The 19,870-nt window shown below is 46.5% G+C and overlaps 2 protein-coding genes across 34 annotated transcripts in view; one reads left to right on the top strand and one right to left on the bottom strand.

Annotated features, from left to right (window-relative positions):
- Window positions 1–266: 266 nt before the first annotated feature.
- On the bottom strand, window positions 267–10,214 carry ZNF740 (zinc finger protein 740). Of its 2 annotated transcripts, none has more exons than XM_070271501.1 (7): window positions 9,917–10,214; window positions 8,530–9,046; window positions 5,934–6,083; window positions 5,504–5,593; window positions 4,929–5,052; window positions 4,512–4,630; window positions 267–3,514 (listed from the first exon to the last, which is right to left on the bottom strand). In XM_070271501.1, the coding sequence occupies exons 2-7, from the start codon at window positions 8,536–8,538 to the stop codon at window positions 3,425–3,427; spliced, it is 582 nt and encodes a 193-aa protein (XP_070127602.1). In that variant the 5' UTR covers window positions 8,539–9,046; window positions 9,917–10,214; the 3' UTR covers window positions 267–3,424. The 2 variants fall into 2 exon arrangements, with proteins under 2 accessions (XP_070127602.1, XP_001494893.1); XM_001494843.7 differs by having other exon boundaries at window positions 8,730–9,046.
- CSAD (cysteine sulfinic acid decarboxylase) overlaps window positions 9,295–19,870 on the top strand; it is a 25,827-nt gene continuing 15,251 nt past the window's right edge. For 2 of the 32 annotated variants that reach the window (XM_070271487.1, XM_070271480.1), the window contains exons 1-3: window positions 9,394–9,668; window positions 9,924–10,020; window positions 14,169–14,235. The gene's annotated coding sequence lies outside the window, so the exon portion shown is untranslated. Of the gene's footprint in view, window positions 9,669–9,695; window positions 10,021–10,242; window positions 10,352–13,819; window positions 14,236–14,995; window positions 15,032–19,870 lie in introns of those variants that run through there. The other 30 variants (XM_023643638.2, XM_070271483.1, XM_023643636.2 and 27 more) reach the window with 26 other exon arrangements.

Here is a 19,870-nt window from a genome sequence, read left to right as displayed (position 1 = left end):
GCGGATTCTCGGGTCACGCTGCTGGAGGAGCACCCAGACCACACTTTGAGAAACACTGCACTGCTGCTATCTAACCTCATTCGGGCCTGCTGTGCCCGCTTTTTTCTTACTCAGAACCGATACCCTGTTTCTACTTCTACCTGTTGCTCCTTTGTGGAGAAGGGGAGGTTTAAGGGTGCTGGGAGTTGTGGGGCGGGTATAATTGGGGGGGAAAAAAGGAAAACCACTTTGGCTCCAGTGAAAAAGCTTCCCCAAACGGGAGATAGTACGTAGAAAAGCCCCATTTTCTTTTTATTTAAATATCCTAAATATATCACGAAGGAACATACACTGCACTTTAATGGTAAAAAGATAACAAGTTTATAACATCTTATAAAAACTACCATTTAAAAGTGATCTTGTTCATTTGATATTCCCCTCCCCCAATAGCAAAATAAGTATATTAAAAAAAAAAAAAGGGTGGAGAGGAAGGGTAGGAGGGATTGTTAAGATAAAAGCCCCATGGCCACAGCAGAGGCAAAGAGCGTCTGGGGAGAGGGTTACAGGTTGTGACGGACTCCATGCCTCATTTAACCCTCCACTGTCAAGCCATGGGGCACAATCAGTAGCTAAGTGATGACAAGAGGCTGTTAGGGGTGGACAGAAGAGACTTGGGGTGCTGGGAAGGGCAGGGCTGGCCACCTAGGAACTGGCCCACTCTTCCCCAGGTCCCAATTTCCACCTCCTGGTCTCTGAGAGCCTGTCCTGTCTCCCTTTCCCTTCACTCCCAACACACCTGAGGCATCTTTCCAGTGCTAGACCCCACCCCAGCAAGGAGGGCGGGGCATCGGGCCCAGGAGCCTTTGCAGCGGTCTTAGTCTGTGGTTTCCCTGGGGTATAGGTGGGGCTCCTGGGTCCTCTGGGCCCTACGTCACTCGTCACTCCTTTGACCTCTTTGCTCCTCTCCACACACATCAACAGCCCCAGAATACCAGCACCTGGACAACTGAACTAACCACCTGCTCCTGAGTTTCTCCCACACCCGATCCTCGGCGGGGGCGGTTCTGGATGGCCCTTTGCACAGACGTTCAGAAGTGCCCTTTCTCCCACCCACCCAGGCAGGAAGCTGCAGGCTGCAGGGGGCCAGGGCACATTCTGACCTAAACACACACTCACACAAGGTAAGGGCACAGATCACTCATGTGAGTCTCTCCACTCACAACCCCACCCTAAACAGATTAGCTGCAAGTGGCAGGGGGAGAGGCCTCTCACTTTCAAAGCCACTCTTGGGAGGACAGTTTTCTAAATGTATCCTCCTTCCCAGAATATATTCCCAGAGGTGCATGAGAGACAAATTCCAGCCCCGCAGAGCCCTTAAAAAGGAAGGGGGCTGGCTCCCACGGAGAAAGATGCTCTGCCTGCAGGAACCACAGGGCAAATCCAAGGATTGAGGTCCAGGTCCTGGACCACCTCAGATGGGAGTGCCAGCATAACGGCAGACACATTCCCAGCGTCTCCCCCAAGGCTCTTGATGCCATCAGGGACCATCTAAAGGGTGCCAAGCCTCTTTTCTTCTCCCCTGAAATCCTCACCACTCGGAGGTACAGACGACCGCCCCCTGCCCCCATCTCCTCTGGAACAGGTAACAGTTGGGAGTATGCTGCGATTCTCTACATTTTCTGGGAAATGCAATCATACCTTCTGGAGGTTGCCATCTCAGATCCCCACTGACAACCTGGTCAGGTTCACCCAGTCTCCATGATTACTCACCCCACAGGTCAGGGCAGGCCCAGTGGGGGTCAACCAAACCCCCAAAACCTCCCATAAGACCCTTTCCTTAGCAGGAACAGTTTTTTATTTCACTTTTAAAAAATTCATGTTCACAAGCCCTGGCTTGGGTTAGGAACACCCTAACCACCAGCCTGCTGAATCAATCTTAAAAAACCCTCTAAAACAAAGCCCTCCAGTCCCCTAAATTGAGTTCCCCAGCTCCTGCCGGAACCTCAAGCACCCTTCAGGTTTGGGGGAGGGGGGAGAGGATGTTTTATGCTCATCCTCCCCTAAGTTGAGGGCCAAAGAAGGGTTTGGCTCAATAATATGCCATCTCCAAGCATACAAACATGAACACTCACATACCAGACACACACACACACCCCTGATCACTTTTTTGGGGGTGGATAGGGTAGTGGTGTTGGAGCAGAGAGGAGCAAAGAATATGGTTAAGAATAAAACCTACGTTAGGTTTCTTCCTCAGTCCTTTCTCTGCTGCACTTCCTCCCCCCAGTTCTTTGTTGGGTAGGGATGGCCATCAAGAAGGAAGCCAAGACCTTGTTCTTTGGGACCACAGGCCAGACCCCTACTTCCTCTACCTGAATATAGTGATAGGACTTGGGCAGGGGGAACCGCTCCTCCTGCTCAAGGGGCATCTCAGGGGACACCAAATCCCTTTGTTACTTCAACAGTTGTTACTCAACTTGGGACTAGTCTTGGGTTGTTTCTAAGAGGGCACAAGGAGAGAGAACCCATTTTGACATCCATGACTCCCTGTCAACACCTCTGTCTGGCTTAGGAGTCAATGGCAGCGAGGTAGCCACAAACTATCTCCAAGATCAACTTCCCAAAGAGAGAAACAAAGGGCTTCATGGGCCACTCTCACCCAAGTTTCCTCCCAAAGGCACTTGAGCTGACCCCATTAGGTACCAGTGTGGCATGGGCCATCACCACACCCATGGGCACAACTCTCGCTCTTCCCTGGAGGAGATAAGAGGCACCTGGCCACTCTGCTTGGATCCAGCCCTTGTCTGCTCCTCCCCCCATTCTTCCTTTTGTCCCTACAGTGTATGAGGCCAAAGTAAGCTCAGCTGCCGTCCCTGATCCTGTTCTCCTTCAAACAGGAAGTGAGGTGCAGGGCTGTGGAACATTGAGGATCAACTGCAACTAAAAACTCCATTTTGGGGGAGGGCTGGACAAGCCGTAGTCCCTAGTTTGAACTAGGACTCTCTGCCTCCAGATTACCTGTATCCACAGTGCACCTGCTGAAATTGCTTTTGGATAAACAAAAACAAGAACAGAACAGACAGACAAACCCCTCTCCCCAATCTTTTCCATTTCAGCTGCCAGCTGTAGTCCAAGGTTGTGAGAGCCACACTTCAGTCTTGGTCCTGTACCTTGAGTCCCCACCATGACCAGAGCCAAGGGTCCAGGGACTAGCTTCCCTACCCAGGAATGCTGGAGGAACTCCCCCGAGATACTCATAGTCTCAGATTATTTACAGAGCTCAGGCTCTGGGGCCACTGTCCCCGGAAGCACTCTTCTGGTCTCCTGGGTCCACTCCTCCAGGAGGGGGACAGGTACAGACGGGGTGGTGGTGGGACCATCAGACCAGAGGGGATGCGCTCTTCAGTAGATTCTTCTGATCACTCCCACCACCCAGGGCCCCTTGCGCCTATAGAGAAAACTGCCCGTCGGAAGTCTTGGACTGGCACCCTTGGCACATCCGTTTGTGTCTGAGTAATCGATCTGTCCGAGAAAAACACTGAGAAGAAAGGGAGGGTTAAGTGCCTGAGAGGAGAAACTCTACCTGTAGGCTACATCTGTCTTCCCCACTCAGGAGGCACACACCGTCCCATTCTGCACCACCTCAGCACGTACCCAGGTGGCACAAGTACACACGGTTAGGAACTCAAGCTCTGGAGTCTGAGTCCTGGCTCTACCACTGAGCAGCTGTGTGACCTTGGGCAAGTGAGCTGACAGCCCTGAATCTGTAAACTCTTCTGTAAAATGGGGCTAAAAGTACTTCCTCACAGAGGAGCGGCTTTCTTTATCACATATTTATTGAGTATCTATCTCAAGGCAGGTCCAGTTCCTGGGGCTGGGGACAGAGTGGAGAACCAGAGAGACAAAGCCTCTGTCTCAGGGAGCTTTCGTTCTAGCGTTCTGAAGGTTCAATGCAAGAGCGTGGAGCACAGCTGGAGACCCAGCAAAGCCTTCAGAAAGTCCTAGCTGTTAGTGTTTCTCATCTCTTGTTCTTGTCTCGTTTTGGTCCTGGCTCTTCTATTCTCATTGGATCAGATACTGACCCCCAGGGCAGAGATTCTCTCCCCTCCTCCAAAGTGCACCAGCTCTGAAGTTCAGTTGAATCCCAGCTCTGCCCTTGATCTGCTGTGTCCTTGAGAAACTTAGCTCCCTGAACCTCAATTTCCCCATATGTGAAACGAACACAACACAGCTGCCTTATGGAGTTAATATGAGGATTAAATAAAATAATCTATATCAAGTATGCTCTCACAGTGCCTGGCACAGAGTAAGTACTCTAGAAATACTGCTATTATTATTATTATTATTACTACAATTATTCTAATGGCCCCTCCCCATGGTCAGTTGCATAAGACCAGAGATACCCCTCACCCTGAGGTACTAACTCTATCGTGGCCAGGAATGCCAGGTGGCCCCTTGTCAGGCAGGGAGTTCTCGGGGTTCTTGGGGAAGGAAGAGTCTGTGCACAGGGGTGGATGGCTGACACGTGAGCTTACCTGATGACACCGTTCACACTGGTAGGGCTTTTCCCCACTGTGTACACGCTTGTGGCGCTCCAGGTGGTACTTCTGGATGAAGCGCATATCACATATATCACACTCAAATGGCTTCTCGCCTGGCCCAGGTGGAGACAGAAGTTAATGTCAGAAGGTATACCTGGCAGGGGCCTCATTCCAGGTATTTTCCCAGAAATTTTAACTTTTAGCAATGTGTAGACATCTAATGGGGAAGGGTCCTCAAAGATGTTGGTCTTAGTGACACTAGATACAGAGCCAGGCAATCTCTCTACCTCATTCACGTACCTTCTTCCTCTATGTCTAATACTTACTCTTTAAAATAAACCCAACAAGAGCTACACACGCAATACAAACCACAGACTATTCTCTCGCTTTGAATATGAGCAAGAGACTTACCGGTATGAATAAGGATGTGCCTCTTGAGGTGGTAACTGCTCCTAAATGCTCCAAAGCAGTGTTCACAAACAAAATTTTTGGGAATCTTTACTTGAAAAGAGCCATTTTGTTCCACTACCACCACCTGGGGGCAAGAATCAGGCAGGTCACAAGGCTGTCCCTCTGCCCCCTTCTGCTCCGGGTCTGCTTCCAGCTGTGGCATGAAGCTACCTCTCCACTGCTGTCCTCCCCCCTCCCCTTAGGGTTAAGAGGCCCTCTGGGGAAGGAGGCAGGGTGGCTGAGCAGTCTGCCTCATCAAACCCCACACTCTGAATGCAACGGGGGTGGGGGGTTGGGAGTCGGCCTGCCCTCTGCCACAGGACCACATGCTCCCTACAGCTTCTTCCTTTCCCAAGGATGTTCTGCAGAGGGCAGAGACAGCTACCAAAGTGGTCCTTGGAGGAATTCAGGGAGACACACTCACTGCCTATGAAGGACCAAAATATCCAGGGAAAGCTGCAGGGTGAGCCATAGGGGAAGAAGAGAATTATCCCATTACCAAACTATACCAGTGTGGGGATTACCCCATTACCTGCCTTTTTAACAGTCTTTTTTGAATGAGAGGCCTCGGCCAAGCTGTCATCATCTTTGCGGCTCCTGGACTTATCGCTCTCTTTTCGGTGGCCCTTTGAACACAAATCGAGTCTAAACTCACAGTCCATCTCGGAACACAAGAGAGGAGAAATGCTGCTTTCAAACACTTTGTATATGAGAGTAAGCCACCTGCCCCAAAGGCTTAGAAAAAGTACTCCTCCGAGTCCTCTCCAGTACTCCGATGTGAAGGGGTTGTAGGTACAGAGAAGACCCTCCTTAGCTCTCTGAAATACCCATGTTCGTCCAGTCCCCAGCTGGATCCCTTTCCCCACTTCTCTAAACAGAAGCACTGAGGAATCAAAGCTTGGCATCTCCTGGCAGAGAGCTGGGCCACCCGACCCCCAGGTGCCGCAATGGACTCAAGCGCTGTACCTGACTCGAGCACCTCAGCACATCAGGGCTACCTGCCCGCTCTCCATTCTCGGCCTGCTTGCTGGCAATCTGGCTCAGCATCATCTTCTTGCTGGCTGCAGTGGGAACCAAACTCACACCTGCTAGGCCTTCACAAGCCAGGAGACTTGCCTAAGTTGAAAGGAGATGAGGTGTCAGGTCACCTGGCAGGGCAGGGCACAAACAGGCTGCCATCCCCTATAGAACTACCTTTTACACCCAGCTACAAACTGCTTCTCTCTAGGGAGGGTCCCTCGTCACCGCAAAACCCTGCTTCCTGGGGTCAGCCCCATGGCTGAGTGGATAAGTTCGCGTGCTCCACTTGGGCAGCCCAGGGTTTCGCCGGTTCGGATCCTGGGCGCAGACCTAGCACCGCTCATCAAGCCAAGCTGAGGCGGCATCCCACATAGCAGAGTCAGAAGGACGTACAAGCAGTATATACAGCTATGTACTGGGGGGTTTTGGGGAGAAGGAAAGAAAAAGAAGATTGGCAACAGATGTTAGCTCAGGTGCCAATCTTAAAAAAAAAAAACCACCCCTGCTTCCTTCAAGAGTCCTCCCTAACTCATCTCACCAAGAACTAGTTACTTAGTCAGCCATCAACATTTAGGATACAGATCAAGTGAATAATCAAGCTATTAGCGACACTTTTGTCATTAGCACTGTGCTAGGTACAGTGTACTGTGTGTGTGTCTACACAATACTTCAAAGTATTTCCAGGTCTTGTGAGCAGGCATGAGGGTCTGTCCTGCTCTCAACAAGAAATGGGAAATTTCTGGGGAAACTTCCTCCTTCTTCTCTCAGTGGCACTCAGCATCACATAGCCCACTTCTGACTGGCAGACCTCATTGGTGCCAACTATCTATCCTCTCAGGTCCCACAAATATGTTTATCAGTAAAATTAGGTCATTTCTCCCTTTAGATTTTAAATTCCCTGAGTGTTGTCAATTATAACAGATATAAAAATTAAACCACTTGGAAGGACTTTGGAGTTGAATATACAATTTGCTTGACCCCCCAGGCCATTTATATGTGTGCATATCCAGATTTCTTCACATTCCCTGCTCTACATATAGTTGAAAAATTACTTAAGCAAGGTATGTTTAAGAAAGCTTTCTCTTTTCACTGCTACATTCTCCAAGCTGACTTGGTTTAGCCAGCACTAGAGAATATACTTTTCTTACTGAAAAAACACTTTTAAGAACTAGTTGGTCAGCATATTTCCATGAGTGATTTACAAAGAAATTCTTTTTAGATGGTTAGTATATCCTGGGACCCCTTCTCTCCCCTTCAAAGACTTTGGATTGATAGGTTTAGAGGTAACAAAAAATTTAGCTTTGCTATTTGCACTGTATAATCTTGGGCAAATTACTCCACCTCTTTAAGCCTCAGTTTCTTTAAATGCAAAATGTTTATTCACAGTATCTATCCGACTTACAAGGCCGATGAGACTTAAACTAAGATGTAAAATGCTTATCAATGCCCAGTACAAAGTCCGTGATTAGTGAAACGCAGTCTTCCCAGAACAAGAGTGAATATACGATGCTGTGAAGTGGGTTGCAGACAAAGGAAGAAGAAACTGAAGGGCTCCTACTCTGCATGGAAAGGAGGAAGCTGTGCGTGCAGCTGGAAGAAAGCCACTTATATTATCATCAGGCTGCCATCTTGGTGAGACTGGTAGAGGAGGGTCCCTGGAAGAAAGCTGGGAGAAACTCTGGGGATGTGAGCACTTGGCTTTTCTACCCACACAGCTACAACAGCCTATCTGGTCATCCTGTCTCTCCAATCCATCCAGTACCCCCACAATGACAAGTGCCTTCTAAATACACTGATCTGGCATCATTCCGCTGCTCAACACTCTTCAGAGAGAGTTTCCACTCCCTACAAAGTCTAATTCCTTATCAAGGTATAAAAAGTCCTTGAGTTATATTCCGCTCACTTCTCCAGGAAACAACTCTCTCATCCTAACTTTTCCGTCCATCACTGTCTGTCCTATTGCCTAACCACCCCCCCATTTGAACCCTTTTCTCCTTAACTAGCCAACTACCTACAGAGCTTCTCACCTCATCATTCTCCCTGCCTCTAAGCCTCTGCCCACACAGTTCTCCTTGTCTGAATGCCCCGTTCTGCTTGTTTAGCTAGCAAAATCCCATGCATCCTTCAAGCTTCATCTTTTCATCCAGGCAGCTGTATCATTCTCTCCTCTGCAGCGCACATACCTCTATTATTGCACATTCCTTCAATCAATGGATTCCCTGAGTCTCTACCTACTAGCCAGCCGCTATGCAAGGTGTTGTGAATACAAAGATAAATAATAAACTTGTGTCTCCATCTCCCCCCACCTCAACTAGCCTAGAAGCTTGCTGGGGACAGGGACGATCTTATTAATCTTTGTATCCCCAGCACAATGCCCTGCATGTAACAGGAGCCCAATAAATTCCTGTTAGAAAAAACAAACGAGGCATTCACCAGACTGTTCACTCCCTCATGCCCCTCAGCACTTAAGGTATGCAGGGTAAATTGAGTACATGTTGCTTTGCAAATGTCCCATCAGTGCCTGTGATGCAGTATAGCCTACCTCCTTCATTTGACTGGAAGCTCCCTGAAGGCAGGGGCTGTGGCCTGTCTCCTTTCCTTCCTCTAGATCTCCCCCTGGTGCTTAATACAGAGCTTGGCTCACTGGGTTGGTCAATGTGTTGACTAAGGCAGCATTCAAGAGAGAAACTGCAAACACGCTTCCCAGTGATCTTGAAGGAGGAGGACTCTAGAGCTTTTTACCTGAGCCATGCTGATTTCTCACTTAAAGCAACCCAAAAGTTCAGGAGTTTCTTGATCCACCTTTCCTTAAGACACTTTCGTTTGAAGAACTGTCACCAAATCACTGTAACAACTCCTTTGTGTCCTTTCAGTCCTGCTGCCATATTGAACTGCCTTTGTCTTCAAATAGAATTTAGTGTCCTCCAAAGGGAAGATAGCTGTTCCAAGAATCCCCGGTCTCCACTTGGCTCCTGCCTAACGTCTGAAGAAAAAGAGTCTGCCAGTCTTCGTCTTCCAACTGAATTCTGTCGATGAAGTTCCCGATCTGTTTCAGCAACCTGAAACCAGAAAGGGAGATGGGACTATTAGGTACAAAATCCTCAGGCCATACGACCTGTAGTGGGCTGAATCTGTTTTTTCTTTTTTGCCGGGCGCTCTCTTCGAAGCTCAGAAAGAGGACATTAGTCAAGAAGAGTTTTCTTTCTGGGTCAACAGAAGAAACTGGTCTCCTGGGCAAGGAGGGGCGGCCAACAGGAGCAAAAGTAACTGAAGCCTCCTCTGGAGAAACTGCAACAGGCAACTGCTAGGATTTGCCAGCAGGAAATGGAAGAAGGGGGCGGAGGCCCTTCGGGGCTTTTGCGGCGAGTGGGCCGGCCCGCGGAGCGCGCACTCTATTGAGGCGGCTGCAATTGGGGTGGAGAAACGCTCAGGGGCGATCGCTGGGCGCTCGGGGAGCGGGCAGAAACCCGACAGGCAGTGCGCGCCCGGGCCGCCCCACATGTGCGCGTTCTCCGAATCCTCCTGAAGGTACGGAAACTCGCTACGGAGGGGGAAGGCAGACAGGCGAAGCGCGGCGCTGCGCATCCCCTCCCTTCCTCCAGCCAGCCAGCCAGCCAGCCAGCCGCTGCGCCCGCCGCACGAACCCACAGGAGAGCCCGAGAGCGCGGAGCAGCGCGCGAGGTGCGTGCTCGCGCCCGCGTCCCCTCCGAACAAGCCCCCTCTCCTGGGCCGGGGACGCGGTCGGGCTGGAGGACGCGCGGGCGGAGGGCAGTGCGCGCGCCCCTTCCCTCCCGGCGAGCCCCCTCCCTTCGCCACGCGCCCCTCCTCCCTTCCCCTCCCCCTTCCCGCGCGGCGCCCCACGGCCTGCGAGCTGCCCCAGCGCTGCCGTCTGACCGCACGACGCTGCGCGCCCTGGGGCGTGCTCCTACCTGCCAGGCGCGGCCTCCTGCTGTCGCCCCTGCCGCGGCGCGTCCTCTAGGCCCCAGCACCCCGTGCCAACCCCGTGGCCGCCGCTGCCCCCGCCGGGACCGAGGCAAGTTTACAAACACCAACCCGGGGCCCGTTTCCCCGGAAGCACTTCCCCCTCCCCCTCGTCCTCTTCGCCGAGCAGCAACATCCACTTCCGGGCTCGGGAGCCGGGACGGGCGGGGGCAGTCAGAAAGGGGGTGAGGCTGGGGACGCACAGAGGGGGTGCAGCTGGTGTGTGGGCGGGGCCGGCGCGCGGACGGACGGGAAGGGGGCGGGCCGGCAGTACGGCGCGTGCGCCGTCTTGCGGGCGCGCCCCGGTGGCCATCTTGACTGAGGGCAGGAACGAAGGCTTTGCAAAGGTTGTTCGCTGGTTGCTCGTTGAGAGGTTTTGCTAGGTGAGCTGGTTCAGACTCCTTGAAAAAGCGCCATCAGTCTCCCTTCCTTGCGGACGTTATCCCTGTCGCTTCTGATCCTGGAGCCCCATATAAGGCCAGAATAGTTCATACCTGGCCTTTTCAGGCCCAGATGTGCAGATTCTGGGGTCGCCCCGTTAGCTGGGAGAGGAGTTAACTTTTTTGCACACTCCGGCTGAGTGCGCTCAGCCCCAGTCTGAAAATGGGTGCCCTGGCCGCGGTGTGCGACCCCGAAGTCAGTCTGGTTACTTTATGCCGCTTCCCCTTTATTCCAGACCGTCCAGCGTCTAACACTGGCCTGGCCTGGTAAAAGCCCCAGGACTCCCCTCGGTAGGAGACTGTAGTCTTGTTGCAGACTTGACGACGCAGGGTGGTCCCTAGACCCGGTTGCACTAGGAAAATGGAAACTTGAGCCTTTCTGCAAATTCTACCCCAACTTTAGCTGGTGGGGAGGGGTCCTGCCAAAGATGGACTATGCCAAGTGCGCTTGATGGAAAGAAATTTCGATTCCATTTAGGCCCCAGCTTCTGCTGTAGGTGCTTTCAGGTTGCGAGTTAGGAGAATTAATGGGGATACCAAAAGAAAAAAAAATCTTTATTTATGAAAGAAGACAATTTCCAGACGCTGTTTGTACACAGATTTCATTTCCCTGAGTTCTCCATGTTTTGAGCCATTGTCATTGTGCTCTTAGGATCATCATAAAATTGAGATAAAATGGAGATAGAGAAAAGTAATCAGAAGTGTCTTTAATTTTTAAAAAATTAGCTTATACTTATTTTAATAAATCCACAGAACACAAAAGAATAAAAAGCAGAAAATGTTTGGTTTCTCCCTTTACTATCCCATGCTCATAAGGTAGTCACTTTTATCAGTTTGGTGTGTATACCTCCAGGTTTTTTTCTGTGTTCATACAAAAATATATATTTTTTATCCAGAACACACTTCTTGAGCACCTATAATGCACCAGGACCCTGTGCCAACCTAAGAGTGTATCTTAGACATCTTCTAAGTCAGTTCATATTTTTTAAATTGTTGCGTAGTATCCAAACTTATGTTTGTATTTTAATTTGCCTGGACCCAACCTGATGAACATTTAGGTTAGTTTCAGGTTTTTTTGTTTTGTAAACAATGCCATAATGAACATCCTTCTATAATTATCCTTTTGCATCTATAGATAGATTTGTAGAGAGGATATTTGCATTTTAAGTTTTTAATAGATTCTGTGAAATTGAATTTCAGAAGTTTGTACCAGTTTGCATGCTTACTCAGAGCCATGTGTGAATGTTCACAATTCCTGCAACCTTGGCAATACTGGACGCTGTGAATTATTATTATTTTTTTTTTTTGAGGAAGATTAGCCCTGAGCTAACATCTGCTGCCAGTCCTCCTCCTTTTGCTGAGGAAGACTGGCCCTGAGCCCATCTGTGCCCATCCTCCTCTACTTTATATGTGGGACGCCTTCCACAGCATGGCTTGCCAACCGGTACCATGTCCGCACCTGGGATTGGAACCGGTGAACCCCGGCCCACTGAAGTGGAACGTGTGCACTTAACTGCTGTGCCACCCAGCCGGCCCATGAACTTTTTATACAGTTGCCAGTTTGATAGGTGAAAAATAGTAATTTCATTGTTTTTTTTTAAATTTCTTTTCTGTGAGGAAGGTAGGCCCTGAGATAATATCTGTTGTCAATGTTCCTGTTTTGCTTGAAGAAGATTGTTGCTGAGCTAACCTGTGTGCCAGTCTTCCTCTATTTTATGTGAGACACCGCCACAGCATGTCTTGAAGAGCAGTGCTAGGTCCGTGCCCAGGATCTGAACCTGTGAACCTCTGGCCATGCACAGCAGAACATGCGAACTTAACCACTATGCCACTGGGCTGCCTCCAGTAATTTCATTGTTTTAATTTGCATGTTATTAATAGTGAGGTTGAGCATCTCGTTGGTTTTTGACCATTTTAATTTTTTTTTTGAGCTGCTTGTTCATATTTTTTGCCCAGTAAGGAAAAAAGTAGATCATTTTGTCCATTTCTTATTGGTTGGTAGAGATCTTCTCTGTTACATTAACTTTTTATTTGTCATATGCATTTAAAATATTTTCTCTTAGTTTTTCATTTATCTTTCAACTTTTTTTTTAGAACAAAAGTTATGCTTTATGGGAAAATATTTGAAACATTCCAATCAAAGATAGAAACAAGACAAGAATGTGTACCATCAAAACTAATATTCTGCTAGAGCTCCTGGCCACCCAAAAGTGTCATTATTTTCATATGATGTAGACGTCTACAGAAAGAATCGATTGACAAAATACTAAAACTAGTGAGTTCAGCAACATGGTCCGATGTAAGATTAACAAACAAAAATTGTATAAATAAAATATAAGAACAATAACGAACCATAAAAATGTCATAGAATAAATGATCTCATAATAAGAAATATTACATTTTTAGAAATAGAGTTAACAGGAAACTGCAAGTTGTATATTAAGAAAGTGAGACTATTTTAGTGAAAGACAAAAAGGGCTTGGTTATATGTCCGTGAATAGGAAGACTTACTGTTGTAGAGATACAAGTTTTTGCTCTAGATTAAGTTAAATTCTAATTCAAACAAGACTTTGCATGGAACTTAAGCTGATTTTAAAATTTAGGTAGAAAGGAATAATTGCAAGAGAAGCAGAAACCATTTTGGAAAACATTGAGTGGGTCAAATAATGAGTGGGAAAAAATAAAGCCATGAGGTATCTTTAACCACTTTAAAGGTGTCTTTCTTGACACAGAATTTTGAAAGTTTTACATAGTCAAATCTGCCTGTGGCTTTTAGGTTTTTGTGATATGCTATCTCAAGATTATAAAAAATATTTCTCTGTATTTCCTTGTGGTATTCTTATAGTTGTGTATTTTCAGTTTATGTCTTCATCTGAGCTGCAGTTCACTTTTGTGTATGGTGAGAGGTAGTGAGAACTGCCAGAATTAAAAGGGACCAACAACGTGGTGGGAGAGGTCCTAGCCCAGAAGTCAGAAAATCAGCAATCTGGGCCTTCTCCCATGTCACCTTTGGAATCTTGGACAAATTAGTTCACTCTTTCTGGCCCAAGAGTCCTCATCTTGAAAACAAGGATGAATAAATAAATAACTTTTCAGGCTAATTTCTAGCACTGCCCTGAGGATCAAATGAGATCATAGATGAGAAGACTTTGAGAAGAAAAAAAAGCCCTTTGTGAATCTTCTAAGTTGTCATTAATACAGATTTTTTGTTTATGCAAATCAAATGTAAGTGGAAATGTGGCATTATTTTTCAGTACCTGGAATAGTTGGTTGATTCACCAAGTGTTTATTTCGTGCCTTTGTGCAAGACCTTGGGAGAAGGGAGTGGAGACTCAAAAAGATGAAAACTAACATTATTTTTGTATTTAGTGCTTTACTTAAAGAAGGATAAGACTTAGGCCTCTCTCCCCAGGAATTTACCATCTGGAAGAGGAGAAGACAGAGTACCCTTAAGGAGAATTTGTGCCTCTGTGAATGTGGGTGTTGAGTCAGTGGGCTTTGTTAATAGGTACACAGCTCAGAGGTCAGTGTTTGCACTTCTCACGACAAGCTTGGCTGAAACTGCTTAAGAAGCAATGGCCTGATCCCTTTGCCCACAGGCAGGCCTCCTCCCACGTGACCTTACCTCACTTCCTTGGCACACTCTTCCCTCAGGCCCAGCCCATCTTCTTCAAATAGTAGTGTAATAATTACCGATTAGTCTTTTCCTGCACCAGCTTTCTATGGCCTTTAGGAGAGCCTGAGTGTTTTCTCTTTGAAGGCTGCCCTGGGCTAACTGAGCAGAATTAACCAGCTGGCTTTCTTCGTGACTGGTCCACTCTCTTGAGGTGAGCATGCCTTTATTTTATGCGTGGGCCTCCCTGCTGGCCAGTTAGCTGGGACACATAGGGCAGACACAGCACCCGGGTTAGTGCCGGGCTACAGAAGTAGGTACTCAGTCACTCTTTGCTGAACTAGCTGAACCTGTTCCTCTCTCTGAGAGCCAGTTGGGCTGTGTAATAAAAGTGAGCAGTATGTGGTTACCTTTGTTACCCGTTGGACCTTTTTGATGATAGTGCATCGAGGAGTTGGGAAACCACATGACCTACTAGGGCCATTCCTTGAGTCTGGCGATTTGTACATATTGAAATTCTTGTTGCCCCTTAATTCCTCCTTAATCTTTTTTGTTGCTTAAAAATAACCTTCAGGGGCCGGCCTGGTGGCTTAGTGGTTAAGTTTGCGTGCTCCACTTTGGTGGCCCAGGGGACACAGGTTCAGATCCTGGGTGCAGACCTACATACTGCTGATCAAGCCACACTGTGGCAGCATCCCACGTACAAAATACAGGAAGTTTGACACAGGTGTTAGCTCAACGACAATCTTCCTCAAGCAAAAAGAGGAAGATTGGCAACAGATGTTAGCTCAGGGCCAATCTTCCTCATCAAAAAACAAGAAACCCCCTTTATTTGAATTACATAAGTAATATGAAGTTATTGTATAAAATTATAAAAATATAGAAGTGTATAAATAAGAAAATGAAAATCTATAATTCCCAAAGCTGGAAATAACCAGAGTTAGTATTTTGAAGACTTTTTCCATCTTTTTCAGTCTTTGAAAAAAAGGATGGGGAGTGACTGCAAATAGGTAAGGGGTTTCTTTTGGAGTGATGAAAATATTCTGGAATTAAATAATGTGATTGATGCACAACTTTGTGAATATACTAAAAACCACTGAATTGTACACTTTCAAAGGGCAAACTTGATGGATGTGAATCGTATCTCAATAAAGCTGTTATTGTTCTAGAAATGTTTGTAGATACGTACACACAATATTGTCTTTTTCCGAACTGAAGGTTGCTGCTTTCGTGCTCTTTCACTGCCAAATGTTTTAGTATATGTTTTCTTCTTCTTTTTTTTTTTCAATTTTTCCTTTTTCTGCCCAAAGCCCCTGGTACATAGTTGTGTATTTTTAGTTGTGGGTCCTTCTAGTCGTGGCATGCTGCCTCAGCATGGCTTGATGAGTGGTGCCATGTCCGTGCCCAGGATTCGAACCGGCGAAACCCTGGGCCACCGAAACCCTGGGCCGCCAAAGCAGAACGTGAATACTTAACCACTTGGCCACGGGGCCAGCCCCAGCATGTGTTTTCTAAGAACATTCTCTTATACAACCACAATGCAATGATCAAATTCAGGAAATTTAACACTGGTAGAATACTAATATTTATGATGCTATTTGTAGTCAGATTCCACCAGTTATTACAATAATGTTCTTCATAGGTTTTTTCCTTCCTTATCCAGGAACTGATTTAAGATGACACATTCCTTTTGGTTTTTGTCTGTCTGTTTGTTTGTTTTTTAAAGATTGGCACCTGAGCTGACATCTGTTGCCAGTCGTCTTTCTTTTTTTTTCTTCTTCTCGCCAAAGCTCCTCAGTGCATAGTTGTGTATTCTAGTTCAGGTCTTTCTGGCTCTGCTGTGTGGGATGCTGCCTCAGCGTGGCCTGATGAGCGGTGCCATGTCTGTGCCCAGCATCCGAGCCAGTGAAACCCTGGGCCGCCAAAGTGTGTGCGCAAACTTAACCACTCGGCCATGGGGCCAGCCCCTCCTTTAAATTGTTTTTAAGGAAAAGAATTTTTACAACATTTTTCAGAGGAAAAAAGTGAAGCTTTATCCAGATTTTAGTGTTATGCTAATGTTTTTGAATGGGAGAGAGAAAGATCTAACAACATTTGAAGATTAAATAAAAAGGAAAAAAATCAGTCTAGGATGAGGAGGCAGGAGGTCAGTTAGAATCTAGGTCAGTTTGAGCAACCATTCGAAGATGGTGCTAGTCACTGAACCAGGGAACCCAAGGAGAAGAGCAGATTTGAAAGGGCTGATAGTGAGTTCACTTTTGGACCTATTGAGTGTGAAATGCCTGTGAGACTTCCAAATTAAGCAGGTGGCTTCAAGGATCTGGGCTCAGGAGAGAGGTCTGGGATGAAGGAGTCACCAGCATGTAGCCTTGGGAATGGATGACATTGTCCAGGGAGAGATGCAGAATACGGATGAGAGAGACCCTGGGATAGAACCCTCAGGGACTAGCGTTTAAGGGAGGGCGAGAGGCAGGTAAAATGCAAAGGAAACCAAGAAATGGGGTAGTCATATGGAAGCCAATGGAAGAAACTGTTTCAAGATGAAATGGCAAACCAAGATAGCTCCAGAGGGGTCAAATAGGATAAAGATGAGATGTGTCCATTGGATTTGGAGGCAGGGAAGATCTTGGTGACCTTGAAGGGGGAAGCTACATGGTGGTGGGCTGAGGAAAGTGAGAGAAGAGGAAGTGAAGACAGGGAGTGGAGACAACTCTTTTAAGGAGATTGGCTGTGAAGAGGAGGTGGCTGCAGTGGGAACATGTGAGAAGTTTAAACAATTTAAAATGGTGCGAGAAAGAGGTAGCAGGAAGGGGAGTTGAAGAAATGAGAGGGGATAATCAAGAGTATCCCTGAGGGAGAAGGAGAGGAAGCCTTTAGACCAGAGATTCCAACTCAGATATCTACAGGGCCAGGCAGGTAAAGCAAATGAGAGTGGTGGGCTGGTGTGGACTGAATGAAACATAATGCAAAATTCTAAGGGCCTGTGCCCCAGTGAGCTTGTGATGGGGTTGTATGTCTTCACCCGTTGCCATGCACTTTGCAGAGCCCTCTTGTGGGAGGAATATGCCTCCTCACCCTGCCGCCCTAGGGCTTGCTTTGGTCACTAGGTTATGAGTAGATGTGCCATGTGTCAGGTCTGAGCCGAAGTTATGAGTTGATGCATGGTTTTCTCTGCCTTTTGCTCTTTTCCCTCTGCCCTGAGAATGCTGTGTCCCGGATAGGGACTATTCCTTCAGCCTGGGTCTTGGACATGAATCAGAGCTGTAACCAACTCCACCACCAGTGTAAACCATGAAAGAGAAATAAACCTCTGTTGTTGTAAGCCAATGGGACTTTTTTTTTAAAGATTTTATTTTTTTTTATTTTTCCTTCTTCTCCCCAAAGCCCTCCAGTACATGGTTGTATATTTTAGTTGTGGGTCCTTCTAGTGTGGTACGGGGGACACCGCCTGAGCATGGTTTGGTGAGCCATGCTAGGTCTGCACCTAGGATTCGAACTGATGAAACCCTGTGCTGCTGAAACAGAGCATGCGAACTTAACCACCCGGCCACAGGGCTGGCCCTGCCCGTAGGATTTTGAAGCCGTTAGTTACCATAGGAAAACTGACTAATACAGGAGTTCAACTAAAATAAAACTATGCTAAGATATCATTTTTTACTCAGATTAAAAAGATTCAGAAGTTGCCACAACATCCTCTGTTCCTGAGGCTGAGAATGTAGGCATTTTCATGCACTGGTACAAGCTGTGTGGATGCTGGCAGTCTTTATCAAAATTACAAATGCTGCCAGCTACGATCAAAGAGACTGAGAATTACAGGTCTGGCGAGGGTGTGGAGAAATTGGGACCCTCGTACATTGCTGATGGGAATGTAAATGGTGCAGCCAGTTTGAAAAACAGTATGGCAGTTCTGCAAAAAGTTACACATAGAGTTACCATAAGACCCACTCCTAGGTATGTGCCCAAGCGAATTGAAAACATATGCCTGCACAAAAATTTGTATGTAAAATTTCATAGCAGCGTTATTCACAACAGCCAAAAAGTGGAAGCAACCCAAATGTCCATCAGTTTATGAATGGATGAATAAAATGTGGTAGGTCCATACAATGGAATAGTATTTGGCCATAAAAGAGAATGAAGTACTGTACTGATATGTGCTACAACATGGGTGAACCTTGAAAACATTGTGCTGAGTGAAAGAAGCCTATCACAGAAGATCACATATCGTATGTTTCCGTTTATCTGAAAACAGGCAAATCTATAGAGGCGGAAAATAGATTAGTGGTTGCCAGAGGCTGGGGGGAAGGGGGACAGGGAGTGACTGCTAATGAGTTTCTTTTTGGGGTGATGAAAATGTTCTGGAATTAGATAGTGATGATTGTTGCACAGTTTTGTTTCTATGTGAAAACGCACTGAACTGTACAATTAAAGGGATATGTTTTATGGTATGTAAATTATATCTCAATAAAGCTGTTAAATTAGAAAAAAGAATGAGGAAGTTATATATACTTCTGATAAAAGATGATAAATATGATACTGATAAAAGATGGCCCATATATTGTTAACTGAAAAACAGCAAGGTGAGAACAGTGATTTATATGCTCTCTTCTGTGTGAAAAGGGAGAAAATAAGAATATATGTTCACTTTGGTTATTATTTGCATTAAAAACTCTGAAAGGATACCCAAGAAACTAATAAAAATGGTTACCTGGGGAGGTGGAGGTGGGAATGGGGTATATGGAATGGGGTGGCAATTAGACTTTTCAGTATTAATATTTTTATATATTTTGATTTTTGAACTACCTGAATACAGGACTTAGTAAAAAATAAAACAATTGAGAAGAAAACATAATGAAGGTGAAACCATGGTCATAATAAAGGGGCAATTCCAGCTATAGGTGATTGTCACTGTTTATTAATTAGTCCCCATGTTGCTAGGTCTTCTGACTTTTTTCACAAGGAAGCTGCAAGTTTCAGTATTAACGATTACTTTTAAAAGTTTTAAAACATGCTGTGCAAACAGAACGATGTCTATGAGTAGGAGTTGGCTCCCCCTCTCCAATTTGTGACCTGGGCTTTGCACAGTGGACCTCACCAGGCCAGGCCTGTGTTCTTCTGCTCTCCACTCCCTCTAGAGGCTACCCAAGTGCTCGGCACATAGTGGATCCTGGATAAATACTGGAGAGAGGGAGGGACCCAGAGTGCAGGTAACAAAAGGTTGAGTGAGTTTTGATGGCTTTTATTTTCTCTAAGAAATCTGAAATGAGAGAAGGAAACGACGGGGAGAAGGTTGATAGGTCAATAGACTTGTGGGAAACTTTTTTTTTTTTGAAAGATTCTATTTTTCCTTTTTCTCCCCAAAGCCCCCCAGTACATAGTTGTGTATTTTTAGTTGTGGGTCCTTCTGGTTGTGCTATGTGGGACACTGCCTCAGCATGGCTTGATGAGCAGTGCCATGTCTGCGCCCAGGATTCAAACCAACGAGACACTGGGCCGCCTGCAGCAGAGCGCGCGAACTTAACCACTCGGCCACGGGGCCAGCCCCTCTGCAACTTCTATTAGTTGACTTTTGGGCCTTTTAGATTAATCTTTTAAAGTTCTTTTCTCTTTTATTGTCCATCTTTTTATACTTTGATCTTTCTGTGTGATTTTTCTTGGCTTTGTTTTATTTCTAATTTTTCATTTCCGTTGTCATATTTTAAAAATCCTAGAGCTGCTTCTTGTCCTTCAAGTATTCCTTTTTGAAAGCAACCTGTTTTCTTTATTGATGCACTATCTTCTTGAACTTTTGAGGCTTTCTCCTGCTCCCTGTTTTTGTCTTCTTTCGGCAAATCTCTTTTGTCAGTTTGTCT

The sequence above is a fragment of the Equus caballus genome, chromosome 6, assembly GCF_041296265.1.
Source record: "Equus caballus isolate H_3958 breed thoroughbred chromosome 6, TB-T2T, whole genome shotgun sequence".
Classification (NCBI taxonomy): Eukaryota; Metazoa; Chordata; class Mammalia; order Perissodactyla; family Equidae; genus Equus; species Equus caballus.
The sequence above is the reverse complement of the archived record's forward strand: the minus strand, read 5'-3'. Positions and strand labels throughout refer to the sequence as shown.

Coding starts and splice junctions, on each gene's coding strand:
- ZNF740 (XM_070271501.1), bottom strand. Junction 5,053..5,503: donor CAAAAAAGACTGTTAAAAAG/GCAGGTAATGGG, acceptor TCTTGCCCCCAG/GTGGTGGTAGTGGAACAAAA. Junction 4,631..4,928: donor GCACATCCTTATTCATACCG/GTAAGTCTCTTG, acceptor CACCTGGGCCAG/GCGAGAAGCCATTTGAGTGT.